The 20,480-nt window shown below is 40.4% G+C and overlaps 1 protein-coding gene across 1 annotated transcript in view; it reads right to left on the bottom strand.

Annotated features, from left to right (window-relative positions):
• Positions 1 to 335: 335 nt before the first annotated feature.
• The window catches only part of CMPK1 (cytidine/uridine monophosphate kinase 1), a 38,290-nt gene continuing 18,145 nt past the window's right edge, over positions 336 to 20,480 (bottom strand). Inside the window, exons 3-6 of the mRNA XM_089684439.1 lie at positions 16,109 to 16,261; positions 10,010 to 10,086; positions 5,293 to 5,389; positions 336 to 3,634 (exon numbers count right to left, since the gene is read on the bottom strand). Of these exons, the coding sequence (XP_089540565.1) occupies positions 3,593 to 3,634; positions 5,293 to 5,389; positions 10,010 to 10,086; positions 16,109 to 16,261 (369 nt within the window). The 3' untranslated portion in view covers positions 336 to 3,592. The remainder of the gene's footprint in view (positions 3,635 to 5,292; positions 5,390 to 10,009; positions 10,087 to 16,108; positions 16,262 to 20,480) is intronic.

Genomic DNA, 20,480 nt, shown 5'->3' with positions numbered 1-20,480 from the left:
TCCTTTCATTGTGTTTTATCTGCATTTTCATGCACACATCTGCAAGTTCATCCCACTTGTTATCACAAGGTATTGAGGCCTGATTAAATGCACACTGAAAATAACACATTCAGTAAAGTGAGCGTGAACATAACCTAACTTCCATCTTTGTTCCCTTTGCCTCTTAAAATGTATTGATATCTAGGAAAGTGATGAGAAGACATATGATTAGAAAAAAAATGGCTGCCTGCACAGCTCTATGACTCCACATTTTCCACTATAGTACAGGGATTGTGTTCAGCTGCTCCCATTTGGAAGTCAATGAGTAAGCACAATGATTGAAAAATACACTCTGGTTTATCCTGTACCAGTTTTTATCTCAGCAGTTATTCATCAGGTATGCTGACTGTACTGGTATACAGTCAGCCACCACAACCTTTGAAACAGTATGCAACATACAATCAGAAAATAATGACACAGAAAGCATGTAAACATGTAAGTCACAAAAAAATTACAATTTAAAAATGTGTACTCACAATCACAAGAAAAAAAAAATACACTAGATTTTCCCTTTTTAGAGTGCATAGCGACAGTTTAACAGATATGGAATCTAGATGTAGCCGAATGCCAGCATTAGCCAATCAAGAAACTCTAGCAGTAGTAAGAGGTGTCTGGATTGAAAGCCTTTGTGCATTGGAATCAGAGGTAGATACTGTGGGGCTGATTTACTAAAACTGGAGTGTGCAAAATTTGGTTCAGCTCTGCAAAGAAACCAATCAGCTTCCAGGTTTTATTGTCAAAGCTTAATAAAACAAGCTGAAGATAGAAGCTGATTGGCTACCGTGCACAGCTGCACCAGATTTTGCACTCTCCAATCTTAGTAAATCAACCCCTGTGGTTATTGAAAAGAAGTACAGTATGCAAGTTGTCATTGTCATCTTGCTTCTAAAGGTACCAGCTTTGATGCTGTCATCCTCATCCTTCACTATAGTGGGAGTCACTGACTGGGAACATATATGGTCATACCATGTGTAAATGGTCATACCATGTGTTCCAACACACTTATTAAACTGCATGCCTGTGACGCTGCAGTCACTCACTGTGTATGGAAGGATGGCATCACAGGAAAAGGCTGACATGACCTGTTTGCTGCTCTTCAATTGTTTTTTTTTTGTAGTATAGGTCAGACCAATTGCTCTAAAATTATTCAGTGTAGATTCAAACAATAACTGTTGCTAAAGCCCCCCAAGGCCTAGTACAGGAGACCATTCCCAGCTCAGGGCACAGCAGTCTTTAGTTGCAGACTAATGCCAACACAATGATACTTTCCAATGCATTTAACAAACTGAAAATTCCTCCATAGTGTTTGATGAGATGGAAAGTGCTACTGCACTAAACTACATTAAAATAGTTAAAGTCCAACTCTGGGCACAATACCTTTACCAGATAAAGTCTTCAATATACTCCTTTGCCTAAAAAGCCCCTTCCCGTGATGTATGTTTCTTTTCTAGATCCCATAAATCTGCTTGTTTACATGCTGGAATTAGTACAGCTATCGTTGACCTTCTGAGCCACTCAGATGTAAGTAATGCAAGTCTCCTTCTAGTCATCCACAAAACAGTTTTCAAAGAATTATTTGTATATTCTGCATTTTTCACATTTGTGAAGCCCAGAGAATAAAGGAAATCAGGTGAGAATATTCAACAATGAACAACCCACAGCTTGTCACCTTCTATGGGACAGACAAGTGCAGGGTGCTATCTGAGATCAAACATGTTCAGATGGTCTGTTTGTTATGGAAGATCCAGCCACAGATTCTCAGAAAACTGACTGATTGCAGCATTTAACCTGAACAACCAGTCCATCCCATCTAGATAGAGAAAAAGGTTTCCCACTCTTATGTCCCAATAAAAGTTAGAGACCCTTTCACTAGACCATTAATTTCAATGACCTGCCCACAAGATTATATGTACATTTAACATTTTAGGCATATCATTTACCTGCAAAAGCCTCCCTTGCATAGACATTTAAATGCTCTGAAACGGGTGGACTGACCATTTGGAAACTCGGGCACTGCCCGAGGGCCCGGGGTCAGTAGGGAGCCCCATGAGATGCCCCTGGTACCTTTTTCATAGACTTTTTTGCATTTGGGCAAGGACACAGGGGCCCCATGATCCCCTATTGCCCGGGGGCCCCAAGAGTTGTCAGTCCGCCCCTGCTCTGAAATTACTGCTGGGTGCTGCCATCTTGAATGTGATATCAGCATCCCCAGCAGAGAAAGCTGTCACTCAAGTGACCTTTCCTTTTCACTTCTCCCTCGGCACCTATATAAACAGTTATATAGGTAGGTGAGGGGAGGGGTACAGCAGCTGGGCCAGCACAGAGCGTAATTTGACAATCCCAGAAGAGGAGAGGGCCATGACAAGAAAGGAAAGAGGGGCTGTGATATGGAATTGACTAATCAGATTTTCTAGCAAGTTCAGAGGCACACTGCAAGTAAATAAATGATTTTTGGAAAGCGGAAACTCTACGAGTACGTATTTAAAATACTTGATTTTTCTGCTTTCATGCAGTTTTTAAGTCAGTGAAAGGGTCCCTTTAAAAGTGACTAAGTCACATCTGCTCATTCAAGAGAAAGTGATAGGTTTTCTTGCAAGGACTCCACTAGATGAATGGAGTGAGAAGAGCAAAGGTCTGCAATCTGTGTGAAGGGTGGGATGGGGCTTTCAAGAGAACCTGGTCACTTTGCCCTGAATGGAGAGGTGACAGATTCCCTTTTAACAAAGGCAAACAATTACTGAGTGACCCACAAGGGACCTAGAAAATACATTTAAAAGGATAACTTTTTTTAAAATTCAAAACTGCATTTTTGTAACATTGTTATTCAGGACAAAGCCACTGCAGCCTTAGCTACATCTAATTAAAATATGAGTATATGCGTCGGGGTAGAGAAGAGACCTGCCAAAGAACAACTGCAGTCCCCCTCTGCACCATCACACATGCATCGACTCATCATTTTCTATAGCAGGTCATGTTCTGAAGCCAATGACCACGCTGTGTTCTTGAAATATGGCTGGAATATAAAAAAAGATGCTCTAAGCTGACCACATAGCCAAAAACATATATTTACAAACATTCAAATATTGGATGTTATAGTTGTCATCATTTCTATGACCAGGGAAAAGGTGTTTGGGACGTTCCATTTAAAGCTCTATCCTTAAATGCCATCTTCGAAGGTGAATAACTTGCACTGTCAGTGAGTAGTGAAGAGTATATTACAGATACAATTTTGTTGTCTACTTTCTGTCCTAATATAAACTAAGGTGTTTCAAAAGTGGAATTAAAATCCAGCACGGCTGCCTCAGATCTGGATGGCAGAGCCTGAAAAGCCCTCGCCGGCAGCTTATGAAAAATACAATCTCATGTAGCGATAAAAGGATGGGAGCCTTTGAGCTGAGATGGGTAGGCAGAAATGAGGCAAATACACCAATAAGATCAAGCCCATGTTTACAATGTTTACATAAAAAAAGGAATAGAAAAAAAGTAAATAAGAAATATGAAGTAAATGAGATTAAGCCCGAAGAGGCTAAAAATGCCTATCCGTGGAACATCGTTATCCTTCCCGATCAAAGATTTCCCGGACTTTGACGAAAACCTGAAACAAAGTAAGAGGAAAGGTTTTAGTGCAGTTGGTGTGTATAAAGGTCCAGCTGTAAGTAATAATTGTCACTATAACCGTGATCTGCGGAAGGAGAAAGGTGGGGGAAGCAGGCTGTGTATGTACATGGTCCTTCCAGTAACAATGACTCTGTGTCTGGATTGTTACCTTCTCTGGGGACAACGTACTGTATGTTACATTTTCTAGAGTTTATTTTTTTTTACATACTTATCTTTTGTTTTTTGTATTTGGACCAAGATTTTAATGGCCATATGTTTAAAAAAAATAATATGTACAGGAAACCTTCATCAATAAAAAAAAAAAAATCTGAGTTAAACAAAACAAAAAACACACAATAAGCAAAGCTAAAGTAACAGCATTAACATGTATAAATGGTCCATATAGTGAACTTGGTTTAAAGTTATTCACTGTAAAGTCATCACAGAGGACAAGGGGACACTCTATGTTTGAAGGAAAAGAGATTTAACCTCCAAATATGGAAAGGCTTTTTCTCAGTAATAGCTGTACAAATGTGCAATAGACTCCCTCTAGCTTGTTCTGGCCATCTCTGTAGACTGTTTTAAGAAAGGCCTGGATTCTATCCTAAATACGCATACTATAACTAGATACTAACATTTATAAGTAAAGTTGATCCAGGGTATATACGATTGCCTTTTGGGGGATCAGGAAGGATTTATTTTCCCCACTGAAGCAATTGGATCAAGCTTTATTGGAGTTTTCTGCCTTCCTCTGGATCAACTGTGATTAAAGGGGTGTGCATATGGAGGGTGTGCGTGCGTGTGTGTGTTTTCCCTCTGTGGGTTGAACTGGATGGACTGTATTTTTTTTTTCTCAAACAGACCAGCATTTCTCAGCCTTTTTTCAGTCAAGGTACCCTTTAACATTATGGACAGTCCTGAGGCACCCTTTAAAATTATGGACAGTCTTGAAGCACCCCATCCTAAAATGTTAAAAACAATTCTAATAGGTTTATGTAACGCAGCAACATCCACACATGTAGGACACCCAACATTAGAGGTGATTTATTCTTCCAAAGCAAATACACCTTTGCATGCTGGTACTGACTAGTATTCCAATGTTTCTCTTCTCTCTCAGTTTTTCTCCATCACTGAGCTAATGTGACCCCAGCACTGATGGAGAGGGGCAGGGAGGGCCAAACTAGGATGCTGTGCAGGCAGCTGACATCCTCCTTATCAACTGATGTCAGTGGTTGTCAAGACACCAGCAGCTAGAAGATCGTAATGGTGCACAATGAAAACCTTTGGCTTTGTGTAACTAAAAGGCAGGATTCTTCCACCCGTTGGCTTGTATACAAGTTTTGGGCAATTTTTAGACGTTTTGCCAAGGCACCCCTGAAGAAACTTCAAAGCACCCTGGTTGAGAAAGGCTGAAACAGACTATGTAACTATGTAGCACTAGGGATATTGGACAATTACGGGCATGTAAACTCTATACACTTTTTTATTTGATTCAATTGGAAAAATATAAGTTGTGTGAATCTTAGGTGAAAACATTAATAAATATACCCTATAGTTTTAAAAGTATAAAACAACTCATGGGTTTGCTTCAAGGTCTTATCAAAAGGCACAGGAAAACATTGAACTTTTGTTACTATACCAGTCAATTCAGCTGACCTGATCTACAGACTTAGAGGCATCCACTTTCCGAACTTTTCCCCTCTGCTCATACTGATCGATGATGGGCCGGGTGGACTGGAGGTATGTCTGAATCCTGGAATACAAAGGAAACCCTCAGTGAAACTCACAAATGACAGGGTATTCTCTGTTTATTTATTTCTGTAACCTTTACAGAACCTATTTTTCAATATGGTGTACAATATTTTAAATGTTTTCTGCTGCATATTCCATGAAATTAGTTGTGTGTTTGAAAATAATCCATTTATTAATTTTCTCCATTCAGGGCTTTTTCATAATGCTACCCTTCCCTAAACCCTTGATACATAGACACCTATAAGGAGACCTTCAACACTTAGGAGTCTATGTATAAAATGTAATACTGTAGGAACCTTAAAGTGGAATTCCAGACTAACATTAATCAAGCTTAAAGTGGTTGTAAAGGCTCATTTTATGTATGAAGGTAAAAAACTTCTGTCTGCAGCAGCCCCCCTCCCCTTACATACCTACCTTACATCATCTTGATGCACAAGAGCCTCAGCTGTCCTTAGTCTCTCCCTCCTCATTGGGCAAGACAGCAGCGGGAGCCACTGCCGCCCCCTACTGTCAATCACAGCCAATGAGACAAGAGTGGGGGGGCAGGACCAAGCCGCGTGTGCGAATAGACACACAGAGCAGCGGCTCAGGAGCAAGCCTGCTCAGGTGCCCCCATAGCAAGCTGTTTGCTGTGAAGGCACTTTGCAGGAGGGAGGGGCCAGGAGCGCTAGCAGGGGACCCAAGAGGAGGAGGATTGGGGCTGCTCTGTTCAAAACCATGAAACAGAACAGGTAAGTAGGGCGCATTTGTAAAAAAAAAAAAAAAAAAAAAAAAAAAGCCTTTACAATCACATTAAAATTGCTCCCACCCCTTCTTACTCCTATACTAACTACCCTGTAAAAGGAATGCATATACTTACCCATTCTCAGAGTATTCCAGTCTGTTCACATGACCAGCTCCCAGTGGCCTTTTGCCAGCTTCAGTGAAGAAGAAAGCGCACTGACAATGGATAGAATGCCTGCACTGTGACGTCACATAGGCTTACTAAGGGGCATCTCTTGTTGGTTGCCCCTCCTCTACACTAAAGCCAACACCAGACCAGACCAGGGCTTTCTGAGAATAGGTATGTGCATCTTCCTTCTACAGGATAGTTAGAACAGCTGTTAGAAGATAAGATGGGAGCAGTTCTAAGCTTAGTTACTTCTAGCCTGGAACTTCCCATTAAGCATTCGCACATCCACAAGGAATGAGCCCCATATTTTTTTGTAATGTGATTATTTCCTATAATAGTCCACTCAATCTAGTGGTCATAATGAGGTATTTTTCTGAAATATCTCAATAAAACTTAAATACTGCATTAAGGCCACTAGTGATCAATCATTGTGTCTATGCAGATGCTTAAAGCGGTAGTAAAGTCATTTACTACAAAGAAAATAGCTGGTCCCCTGGCAGGTTTAACCATTTCAATACCCCCCTTCCTGCCCAGGCCATTTTTCAGGTTTCAGCGCTCTCACACTTTGAATGACAATTGCGCGGTCATACAACATTGTACCCAAACTAAAATTTTATCATTTTCTTCACACAACTAGAGCTTTCTTTTGGTGGTATTAATCACCGCCGGGGTTTTTATTTTTTGCTAAATTAACAAAAAAAGACCAAAAATTTTGAAAAAAAACACGTTTTTCTTTGTTTCTGTTATAAAAGTTTACAAATAAATAATTGTTCTTCATAAATTTAGACCAAGATGTATTCTGCTACATGTCTTTGGTGAAAATAACCCAAATTAGGATGTATTATTTAGTTTGTAGGAAAGTTATAGAGTTCACAAACTATGGTATAGATCTGAATATTGATCAATCCTGAAGTACTGACAGCCAATCTAATTTCTTGAGGTCCAAGAAAGTCAGAATAGTACAGATATCCCCCAAATGACCCCTTTTTGCAGAGTAGACAGTCCGACGTACTTCATAAGAGGAATAGCGAGTTTTTTGAAGTTGTATTTTTTTGTCATAATATTTCGGAAAATGAAAAAATTAAAACAATTATTTTCACTATTTGTTTTTACATACGGTCACCAATGCAGTACAGCGTCATCATATAACTGGCATGGCAGTGAACAGGGACACTGACTGGTGACAGTATGAAAAAAAAAAATTTTTTTTTTTTTATTATTTTTAATTTTTTATTACTTTTGTTAAGATTTTTTTTTCATATTTTACTATGACCAAAGTAGTACAATGTTACCATAGTAACATTGTACTACTTTGGGGAAATGATCAGTATTTTTTTTTTTGTTTTTTAACACAATTTGCTTATAGCAAAGAATTACTTTGCTATAAGCAAGCATTTACCTGAATGACATCGATTCATTCAGGTTTTTTTTCTTTTTTTTTTGTGCTTAGCTGTGATTTGGCCACAGCTAATCACATGACATGAGCATGTGACCTGCTGTGACCATTCACAGCTAGGCAGTAGTATACAATGGATGGCATGAATGAAGCCATCCACTGTATACAACTGTCATGTGACCTGCTGTGATTGGTCACAGCAGGTCACATGGTACCGGCAACGGGGGCCGGTACTCAGATCTGTCATCGGCCGTGTCCGAGGTACACGGCCGGTGACAGGTCGCGCCGCTGCGCAGCTCTGCAACCGCGCGAACTGCGCATGTGCGGGAGGACACCAAATGGCGTATACCCAGGAAGGCTGCAGCATTTTTGCGGCCGCCAAACGGCTATAGGCCGGGCGGCTAATGGTTAAGTCATAATGTACCAGTATGCATCGCATACTAGCGCATTATGACAGACTCACCTGCAAACGCAGCCCTCCATTGCAGCACGCTTCCATCTTTCCTGGTGTTCCTTCCGGGATTTTGATTTTCAGCCGCTTGAATGGTCGGGCTGTGGTGAAGTCATTCCTGCGCATGCGCACAGGAGTCACACTGCAGCGGCACAGAGAGCGGCAATGTGATCACATTACCCGCTGACAGGCAGGGAGGTCATTTATGACAGATACGACCACTAGGGTCTCTTCGGTTATAAAAACCCTACCTGTCAGTGAATTTTACATTCCAAGACTTAACTACCACTTTAAGATATTCACAAGGTCATTTTTTTTTTAATACATCAGTCCCATTAAAGTGTGTGCAAACCCTGAAAAATAAAAAACAGTTGAGGTCAGAAAAGTCAGATCTATTCTGAGGCTTGCGTACCCATTCTCTATTAGGCTTATCAGCCCTCCCAGGTGTTCTCTTGGACCACAAAATGCCTCCCCTTTGTTGTGGAAATTAGAAGAGAGGGAGGTTTCTGTGGTTCAGAGACAACTGAGCAGAGCGGAGACCATTTCCTCTAATTTCAAAGTAGGTGAGGGACTGTCAGCCCCATGGCAGGAAATTAGTAGAATTCATTTCTACCAGGATCGGGTATTCTTCTGTACTTGCTGGGTCTTTAAAGAGATAAGGCATGGAAAAATATGCATGAATTGCAGAGATCTTCTTCATAATTTTCTGGCATAGCTTTAAAAGTACCAGAATATTCGTTCTAAGCACCAAACTCTTGTTTCTCTTATGTTTTTTGACACTGAACTGCAAGCAATGAAAATGGCTGGTCCCAGAACAGGAATATTTCCTATTATGTATGACCAGCCTGATATATATTAGTCTTTTTAATTTATTAACCGCTTTCCTGCCGCTCTATAGCAGATATACTGCTACAGGGCTGCAGGGGGACGCAAAATCATGTATATATACATGATTTTACATTTCCGGGTATGGGGTGCCGCTATTCACGGCCTTGGCTGTCAATCACTGGGTCCCGGACGGTGATTACTTGCCGGCACCCGGTGATCAAGGAGCATTACCAATGGAGGGAGAGAACTGTAAGTAAACAGTACAGTTCTCTCCCTTGTCAGATCCTGTATACTGTTATGCATAGCTTTGCACAGCAGAGCCATGCAAAGTAGTATGCTTACAGTGAAACACAGCACACAGTATAACAGCACACAGTTAACTCTTTGATCACCCCATGTTAACCCCTTCCTGCCCAACGACATTAGTACAGTGTCAGTGCTTTTTATTAGCACTGATCACTGTATTGGTGTCACTGGGGATGTCAGTGACACCAAGTCAGTTCCCCCCCAGTGTCAGACTCCCCGCCGCAGTCACATTAAGTTGCTGATCACCGCCATTACTAGTAAAAAAAAAAAAAATAATAAAATCCCAGTATATATACCGCCATTTGTAGATGCTATACCTTTCATGTAAACGAATTAATTTACATGTATTGGGATTTTTTTTTAGCAAAGACATGTTTAATAGCAAAAAGTCAAAAATATTTTTTTTTCACAAAATTGTCAGCCTTTTTCTTTTATAGCGCAACAAATAAAAAGACCGTACAGGCAATCAAATACCACCGAAAGAGAGCTCTATTCGTGGGGAAAAAAAGGACGTAAATTTAATTTAGGAGCAGTGCTGCATGACCGCGCAATTGTCGGTTAAAATAACGCAGCGCCGTAACGCAAAAATGGCCTGGTCAGGAAGGGGGGTAAATCCTCTGAAGAGCAAAAGGTTAATTTGAAAAAAAAACAAAAAAAACAAAAAAAAAAAACACTGTTTATGCTTTGTTGGTGTCATATTCCAAACCCATTCCTAGAGAAGCAAAGAAGTTGAAATGTATTCCATTACCTCTTTTCTAAGCTCTCCCTGTTATCATCACTTCTTCCACTGCTCTTCCCTCGTTCCAAGCAGCGTCCAATGCAAGTCTGTAAATAAAGGGGGAAAAAAAAAAAAGTATGAAATGTGATCTTCAAGAACATAAAATCAACAGCTTTGGTCATCATGTTCGTTACCTATGTGTTTGCTTTTATAATAGTAGAAATATCTCTTCGGAAGCACAAATTGTGAACCAGCTTTTGCAGCAATATTTAGCTTCAATCCAGAGATTTCCCCCTCAGGATTTTTTCTGTCACTAAACATCTTAAAGCGGAGTTCCAGTCATTTTTTTTTTTTTTTCTTTTTAAAGTTCCTCCGTGACAGTCGCAGCTTATGCCATGCAAAATGGCATATGCTTGCAGATGTAATTGTTTGTCTTCCTTGTTTTTTTAAAGATACTCACTGGCCCCTCATGATCCTGTGTTCTTCCATCTTCTGAAGCCCAGACGCACTTTCTTCCGAGATACGGTGCAGCTGGCTACCCAGCATGCACCTCCTGATCTTGCGCCTGCACAGTGAGAAGAAAGCACAGCGCACTCATTGCAGAGTGGGAGATGCCCATTGACTTCTGGGATTGATGACACATACATCCCAGGAAACAAAAGGCAGGAAGATGTGACGTATTCGCCGCGGTGGAGGTACATCGGAAGTGCAGTGCTTCAAGTAGCCTAAAGGTATGAAAACTTTAGGAGAAAAAAAAAATGTGCCCAACATTGAAGGGACAGCAGGAAGCAATACATGGGGCCAAACTTTAAAAATTGGGTGGAACTCCACTTTAAGTCTGATGGCCAGCACCATTCAACCCACTTTCCCTGGCCCAGGTCCTCTTGGACTCTTCCATAGCCTGTGACTAGACAGTCAAAAAAGCAGCACTGTGATATGCTCATCTGGCAGTCTGCTTATTTTCCATATTGGATAGAGTAAGGATGGGTTATAACCACCGTCAGTTATTTTTTGCCATCTGTGCCCCATTGTGGAGATTTCCCTTTACTTCCTGCCCCATAGCCAAACAGACGTGAGAGGAAGACCCTTCAGTCTGAGGGAAGCATGGTCCCCAGGACCATGAGAACTAGCATTCCCATTGGAAAATCTATTTCTTTTCTGGGGATGACCCAAAATGTGAGACTTTTTCCTTTTGGTGATAAAAGAAAAAAGAAAAAATATAGAAGGTGAATCTCCTGGACGAGGGCACAGACAGCAATAAAAACTGACAAGCCTGTAACCCCTCTCCACTCTATACAAAACTATGAAGCAATTTTTCCAATTCTGCTGTGGACCTGTTTAGTCAGCAATAACTTTGTCATTACTTAACCAATTCAATACTGAGCACTTTCACCTCCTTCCAGCCCAGGCCAATTTTCAGCGCTGTCACACTTTGAATGGCAATAGTGCAGTCATGCAACACTTTCAACATTCAATTTTTATCATTTTGTTCACACAAATAGAGCTTTCCTTTGGTGGTAATTAATCACCACTGGGTTTTTTTTAGTTTTTTTTGCTAAACAGAAAAAAGACTGAACCCTTTGAAAAAGAAAAAACAAACAAACAACAAACACATTTTTCTTTTTTTCTGTTATAAATTTGGCAAATAAATAATGCTACATTTCTTTGGTGAAAATAACCCAAATTATATAATATTTATTCTGTAGGAAAGTTATAGAATTCACAAACTATGGTACATATCTGAAAATTGATCAATCCTGATGTACTGACAGCTTATTTCTTGAGGATTGAAAATGCCAGGACTGTACAAATATGCCCCAAATGACCCATTTTTGGAAAGCAGACAGTCCAAGGTATTTAGTAAGAGGCATGGCAACTTTTTTTTCTTTTTTTTGCATGATTTGGTTTGTGAACTTCACTGGTATAAGCAACCATTTTTACTGATTTTTAATTGATTAATTCAGTGTTTACTATTGTTGTTAGCTGTGATTTGCCACAGCTAGTCACATGGTACAGATGGGCCCTGTCTGTATCATGTGATCACTGTGACCAATTACAGTGAGCAACACAATAGAACACAATGGATGGCAACAGCCGGTACACTAACCAGTCATCAGCTGCTTTCGGTGCACACAGTGCCTCATCAGTGCAGCCTATCAGTGCCCATCAGTGCAGCCTATCCGTGCCACCTTGGCCTGGGCACAAAGGGGGTAAAAGTGCTCGGTAGGCAAGTGGTTAACTGCAGATGAAAGTTCATAGAGAAGAAGGGAGATATCTTTATTAGAATAGATGAGTGGAAATATCATCAATTGAAATGTTTTATTGGAAATCTCCCGAAACCCCTGAGATCAAAACAGGAGTGGAATATGTTTGAAAGGCTGTTAGAAACACGAAGGGATGGGAAGCATGGTATTTCAAAAACCTATAGAATACTCACAGAGTTAGACACAAACACAAAGTTAAGTTTTATAACAAAATGGGAAAGGGATATGGAAGTTGGGTTTGACGAGGACAAACAGAGAAAGATGTTTAGATTGATACACGATAATGTTAGTATGAGAGAGGTTGAGATTAATTATAAGTGTGTGACACGATGGCACATTACACCGAGTGTTGAGCACAAGATGAATGGGGAAAATTCAAAAATGTGTTGGAGAGGATGTGGAGAGATAGGCACAGTGTTTCACATATGGTGGGAATGTCCGAAAATCCAGGCTTTTTGGAAGGTAATAGTCAAACTGATTGAAGAAATAACTGAAATTGACATAGGGTTAGACCCAACGACGTGCCTCCTACATAATGTGGAGATATCTGTAAATAAATACAAAAACTCAGGCGTCTGGTACTTCTTAAATGCGGCGAAAGGGTTGATACCCAAGTTTTGGCAGAAAACTGAGGTACCGAAGGAGGAAGACTGGATTAGTAGAATAAACCAGATAAGCAGAATGGAAAGATCATACCATATGCAGGAAGATAGCATGGGAGTTTATTATATGAGATGGGAAAAGTGGGAAAAAGCAGGATTGAAAGAGAAATATAGGAAATTATGAACTAGGATGTTAGCTAAAAATGAATAAGCCTCGATAGATTAGAACGGGTTAGAGCCTGCAGAGGGGGGAGAAGGGGTGGGAAGGGCTGGGGGGGATGGGAAAGAAAAGATTTTTTTAGAAGGGGAAATGTAGAAATGTTATAAATGTCTATTTATATGTGAATCGGTTCCCTTTTTGGGTTTTTGTATTAATATGAAAAATTTATTAAATATTTAAATAAATAAATAAATAAAAAAAAAAAAACTGCAGATGAAAGTTCATCCCTTTGATCTGCAGATGAATGAACAGAATAGATACAAAAGTAAAAATGTTATTTTGTGTCTTTCTAGTTGCCCTCTGAACAGTGTTGATAAAGTCAGACCGCAATTTTTACAGCTGCAACACCCCAGAGCTGCTCTGTGTACACAGCAACTCCGGCTTTGATTAATCAAACCCGAGAATTGCTGTGTAGTGGGAGAGGGATTCCCAGCAGCAAGACAGAAAACACTGGATGCCCTGTGTAATATGATGACTTTTTTGGGGCATGTACAGCATGTCCACAATCTGGAGCTAGTTTAGCATATATCTGTCTCCTCCACAGAAACCGTATATCATGTTGTATTTTAAGCATTAGGCAGGTGCTTCGCTGCAATTAAAAAAAAAAAAAAAAATAATCGGTTTATATAACCAATATAAAGTTATATTCAGACTCCCCCTTCATTAAGACTTCTGCAATAACAGCAATCCCCAATGAGTTTGCACAGGAGACATGCTAATCTCTAATTTACCAGCGAAATATATCATTAGTAAAGCTGTTTTGCACTGTTCAAAGATTCATACTGAGCTGCATATCTGGTATATATATGTTAGGAACTGACCCTTCAGAGTGAATATGTGTAGGCAATCAAAGCATATCGAAAACAGGTAAACTTCCCTTCATGTATAGGAGTATCGACAACAGCCTGTATACACGTCTCTCGATTTCCTTGGCGTTGCACGTGCACACAATTATCTCTGTATGATAGAGCACTCCCACTGAAGATACATGTCCCCGCTAATAGTATCAAACAATAGATATCCCACCGTAGGCATCTCTTGGATAATGTGCTCTGTACTCCACATTCAGATGCACTGTAGCAGATTCTGCCAGTAACAGCGGTGAGGGTCCCACACCAAATGAGTCAAGCTTCGTATTAATGTAGTACCTCAACAGCCATCCAAGTGCTGATAATCATCTAACTGGTTTTGCTGGCCCACTACAGCTTCCTCAGAGGTGTCTAGAGTTCCCGTTTTTAGGGAGCGGTGTTTGTCATAAAGACGTCTGTCTGTACTGTGCTGACAAATCTCATCTCATCAGTTGTTTAATAGATTTTAACACGGTCTGTCCTAACAAAGTGTTTATGTAAACTCTTGTAAACAACCCATTCAGTCTAAAAAAGAAATGAAAGGCAAAACATTTGTGTATACATATATAAAACAAAAAACTTTTCCCCACTTTTTTTGTTTCTATAACTAACCACATAACCTCTGTTCTTAGCCATATAAGGAGCTTAGAGAGCTGGAGGAGGAGAAACAGCAGTACACTGAAATTCCCAGTGGATAGCTGTGTAAACGCGCACGGGGGGCGGACGCATGTCTGCAGAAGTCGGATCATTGGAGGAGAGCGCAGCTAAGGAACTGACTGCTCTCATGTCTAGTGTGGTCAGTTTTTTTTTTTTTTTTTTTTTATAGGACAGTAGAGGGACTGTCAGGAACACCAAGGATTTCACACAAAAGAAGCAATGCAAAGAGAACAGGATACTTTTTCATACAAGTACATGGTACAGCAGGTACATAGCAGGAATATGAAATGTTGGATTGACATATTCTTTAACCACTTGAGCCCAGACAGTACAAATACACCTAAATGATCCCTTTCGGAAAGTAGACAGTCAGGTATTTAGTAAGAGCCATGGTGCAATTTTTCCTCACAATTTTTTGGAGAATGAAGAAGTTAAATAATTTTTTTTTTCATACTGTCCCCAGTGCAGTACTCTGTCATCATATGACTGGTGTGGCAGTGATCAGGGATACTAACTGGTGACAGTAGGTTATAAAAAAAAAAATATATATATATATATATATATATATATATATATATAATTTTGTTAACCATTTAATTTTATTTTTTTTTGCATATTTTCATGAGAGTAGTTCAATATTCAACACTAACAGGTGATTAGGGATTGTTTTTTTTTTTAACACTTTGACATGACAGTTCACTATAACAGCAATGTTTTGAACAGTCATGAATAGGTTACATTGATAACAGCTGTGATTTACTATTCTGATCTGTGATTGGCCACCAGCTATCAAATGGCACCGGGTTCTGTGACTGGCACAGGTACCATGTGATAGCTGTGGGCCAATCACAGCTCACTATAGAAAACACAGCTGCTATGAATGAAATTCAAATCGTATGAATACGATTTCCTATGAAATTCATATGAATGAAATTCATTCAAAACAGCTTTGTTGACATTGTGATCAAGTGATCACATACCGATCACATGATCTTTCAGCCGAACAAAGTGGCCAGGTACCAAAAAAAGCAATCTGCTGTGTCCTGTGGACATAGCGGTGCACCCAGGGGGCACGCAAGTGTGCATGTGTTAAGCGTCATACAGGCAGATCACTTATCCTGTAGCTGCTGCCCACTGCAGTTTATGTACTGCGGGAGGTCGTCAACTGGTGAAGATTTAGAGGATGGACTTCTCAACTGTACGTTAAAAAGAACGCACTCATCCTGTCCTAAGGCTATTAGCACAGATCAGAGTGAACTTGTTGAGAAATACTTGCAGTCAGCCATGGCGCCTTCTCCTAAGAAACATCTAAAAAGGTAAGAATTATAATAATTTATTTCCAAGGTATGCTGTGTGAAAGGAATACTAAGCCGTTTTCTAAAATTTGTCTGCAAAAGTGGAAATACACTTTAATCATTTAGTAAACTGACCCAAATTTGGGTTAAAGATAAAACCAAGGTAGTTTGGACACAAACCCTGTGATCCCTAGTTGCCCTGAAGCCTCTCTATGTAATTGTCAGGTCAGGCTGTACACTTACCTCATTATCACAATCAAAGAAGAGGACAAAGGACACATCTGCCTTTCCGTCCATTGTTTTGTCCCAGCCCAGCAGATTATCCTCATTCCTTGGGAAACCGTCAATGAGGAACTTGTTCTTGTCAGCGTTGGCTGCCATGGTTTGTTCCATTGCCTAGAAGGCAAACCAGAAAACTGTAAGTGTTTGTCATACAGATTACCCTAAACACAATTAACATATTTAAAGCAAGTATTGGAGTGTTTGCATACAAATTAAATCATTTGGTTTTGGGCAAGGGAAACAGATGCAAACAGTTATGATAAGGCAGTGCTCCCCATTTTACCTTCACTGGGTGGTAAAGATTCAGCAGGTTTCCACTCCAGTTTTTTTCTACTTGTTGATCCCATTGTCAGTGAATGACCGTTTTATGTATCACTTTCAGTGACTGGTGATGATTTCATTTTTATCTGCAAGGGCAAAGCTATGGGTTTCTAAGCATTAACCACTTGCCCTCCTGAGGATTTACCCCCCTTAATGACCAGGCCTCTTTTTGCTACTCGACGCTGCACTAATACAACTGATAATTGCGCGGTCATGCAATGCTGCACCCAAATGTAATTTACATCCTTTTTTTCACACAGAGCTTTCTTTCGGTGGTATTTGATCACCTGTGCGCTTTTTATTTTTCACTTTAACAAAAAAAAGACCAAAATCTTGAAGAAAAACAATATTTTTTACTTTCAGCTATAAAAAATATATAGTAAACTCAAAGTTAGTTATAAATTTAGGCCAAAATGTATTCTGCTACATGTTTTTGGTAAAAAAAAATCCCAATAAGTGTATATGGATTGCTTTGTGTGAAAGTTATAGCGTCTACAAACTATGGTATAGATACTGCAATTTACGCCATTTTTTTGCTATACAGCGCTGCACTAGTTTAACGGACAATTGCGCGGTCATGCAATACGGTACATAATTTAAATTTACATCCTTTTTTCCCACAAATTGAGCTTTCTTTTGGTGGTATTTGATCACCTGTGCGGTTTTAATTTTTTGCGCTATAAAAAAAAAAAAAAAAAAAAAAAAAAAGGCTGACAATTTTTAAGGAAAAAAAAACAATATTTTGGAATTTTTGCTATAAAACATGTTCAGTAAAAAAAAAATGTAAAAATCAAATTTAGTCATAAATTTCTGCCAAAATGCATTCTGCGACATGTCTTTGCTAAAACAAAATCCAATACGTTTAAATGAATTGGTTTATGTGAAAGTTATAGCGTTTACAAATGGCAGGAAAGATACTGGGGTTTTTAATTATTTTTATACTAATAATTGCGGCGATCAGCGCCTTATGGCGGCGATCAGTGACTTATGGCGGGACTGCGGCGGACATTCTGACACGGGGGGAACTGACTTGGGGTCACTGACATCCCCAGTGACACCAATACAGTGATCAGTGCAAAAAAAAAAACACTGACACTGTACTAATGGCACTTGGGAGGAAGGGGTTAACTTTATTATTCAGTGAAAGGGTTAACTGTGTGAGGGGAGTGTTTTATTAGGGGAGGGGGGGGTGATGGAAGCTGATTGGGAGAGATAAACTCTTCTCTCCAGCTCAGCATGCCAGGAGCTGTCAGGGAACTGACAGAAAGCACAGCTACTGCAGCTGTGCCCTCTGTCAGTGATTGCCGCTAAACGCCGGGACACAGCCGGCTGTGTCCTGGCGACTGACATCCGCGGCCATGATCGCGCGCGCCCGTTTTGAAAACACACGTGGTTTTGCCCAGCCATGCCACCCTGCCAACGTATTTCTACAGTGGTTGGGCGGCATGTGGTTAAAAGTCATCTTTAGCCTGGCATAGTATATTAAAAACACATATTAAAGCGCAGTTCCAGTCACACTGTGAAAAAATAAAAGTCAGCAGCTACGAAAACTGTAGCGGACTTCTAAAAAAAAAAATAGCCACTCATCTGTCCCTTGATCCTGCAGTGTCCTTCCCGCAACCGGTTTCACGGCCGTCCGGTTTTCCTGGTGCTGGCATCTACAGTGTGCCCACTGCACGTGTGTGAGTAGCGCTGTGCTTTCTGAATGGTACCGCACTCTTCTGGGGAAGGACAATTTCAGCTTCCGATCGCCTAGGCAATCGCAGTGAAAGAGGGAGCGGGTACCTGTCATTTTCGGGTACCCACTCCCCAAAGCTGGCAATCCTTAATGGGGAGCAGGGGACCAGTCTTTAAAGCGGAACTTCCTCTTTTTGGGTGGAGCTCCTCTTTAAATGACATGACTGAGTGGCACTGGCGGACAGACATCCAAGGTTGTGATTTATATTACTTCATGCTAGCGGTTACCATTACTTTGATAATAAGGTGGGCCCCCCACAATATTTCCTTATATTTTTTTCTGGACTAGTTTGTGTGCTTTTCACAATTTTTAAATTAACATATTGCTTTGGGTTGTGCTGCTCTTAGATAGGCATACAAATTGCTCCACATATTCCGGATTGGCACATCAGAGCTCCCTTATGATTGGGATTTTGGGTGATGACAGGTATTGATATACTTGTGACTGTGCAATTGCAGAAGTGAGGGTAGGCAGGTAACATCATCTTAGCAGGTTTGCATTGCAAATACTTTCCTCTTAATTTTCAGATGAAAAAAAAAAAAAGAAATAAAAAAAAAAAACTGAAAACAAAGTTGTGAAACATATACCCATTTATTGCTTTAAATTAGCAGTTGCTGTTTTAAAGTGGTTCTAAAGTCTACATTTTCTTTTTACCTTAACATTCTCTGCATTAAGGGAAAAACAAACTCCTCACAAGGCTCCTGCTGCTGTCAAACTCCTGGAGCGGGATCATGGGTCTATGGATACACAAAGTGTGGCTCGGGAGCACACATGCATGGGTGCCCCCTTAGCTCCCAGCTTGCTGAAAATGCACCTGGAGGCAGGAGGAGTGCACAGTGCCGGCAGGGGAATGTCAAAGAGGTAAGGGACCACTCTGTGAAATACCGTTGCACAAAGTAAGTAGACTTGAATATCACTTTAAATTGGTTCTAAAAGCTGAAGGGTTTTTTGTTACTTTAACCACTTCCCGACCGGCCATTGTATATAAACGGCCGGACGGTGGCACTGCAGGGTCGGGTGGCCGTCTATAAACGGCCTTCCCGCACCCTGCTTGTGCGCGCTCCCTGGGAGCGCGCAGCACCGCGATCCGGTGCCCGCTGTGTCCTCTGGACACAGTGAAACACCGATCGTCGGACGGGACCTCTGTACGAGGTCCCGATCATGTGATCACTGATTGGCCAATCAGTGATCACATGCAAAGTAGTAAGCAAGATGTCACTTCTGACATCATTGCTTACTATGTGTGAAATCTGTGAATGATCACAGAGGTCACATGGTACAAGGCTATTCACAAAAGCCTTGTACCATGTGACAAGCTGTGACCAATCACAGCTCACTCAGTTCTTCTCAATGAGTGCAAGAATGCACACAGAGAGAAAGAGAAATGATTGCTTTTACATCCTATATGGGTGTAAAAGCAAGCAGTGTGTAAAAAAAAAAAAAAAAAAAATCTTCATCACCCCTCACAAGTAGTACAGTGTCACCATGGTGACACTGTACTGCTAGGGTGACAGTATGTAAAAATAAAAAATATAAAAAAATAAAATAAAAATGCAAAAACAAATGTTTAAAAATTATAATTTTTGCTTATAAACTAATTTGGATTTTTTTTTTTACTAAAAAGATAATGGAATAAATTTTGGCTAAGATTTATGATGAAATATTATTTATTTGCAAAATTTTATAAAAAAAACACTTTTTTTCAAAATTTTTGGACATTTCTTTTACATAGCAAAAAAAATACAAATCCCAGTGGTGAATAAATACCACCAAAATAAAGCTTTATCTATCTCAAAAAAATGGTAAAAAATTCATTTGGGTACAGTGTTGCATGACCGCGCAATTGTCATTCAAAGTGTGATAGCGCTAAAAGATGAAAATTGCCCTGGTCAGGAAGGGGTAAAAGTGTCCGGTCTGGAAGTGGTTAATGCATCTCTTATACTTACCTGAGCCTGATGCTGATCAAGTGTTGTGCCCAGGAGCAGCAGCTGTCTCTCTCCTCGTTGGCTCAGAGACAGTAGTGGGAGCCACTGGCTCCAGCTGCTGTCAATCACAGCCAGTGAGGAGGAAGTTGAGATGTGGGACCAAGCTGCGTTCTGTATCTTATGGTCACACAGAGCTGGCTTAATAGTGAACACGCACGAGTGCCCCCAAAGCAAGCTGCTTGTTATGGGAGCACTGGGTGAGCAGAGCAGCCAGGAGTACCAGCGGAAGACCCAAGAAGAGGAGGACTGGGGCTGCTCTGTGCAAAACCATAGTACTGAGCACGTAACT

This window comes from Staurois parvus, unplaced genomic scaffold (assembly GCF_062004578.1).
Source record: "Staurois parvus isolate SC_StPar_1 unplaced genomic scaffold, SC_StPar_1.0 ptg000347l, whole genome shotgun sequence".
In the NCBI taxonomy this organism is placed as follows: domain Eukaryota; kingdom Metazoa; phylum Chordata; class Amphibia; order Anura; family Ranidae; genus Staurois; species Staurois parvus.
This window is presented reverse-complemented; position numbering and strand designations above follow the sequence as displayed.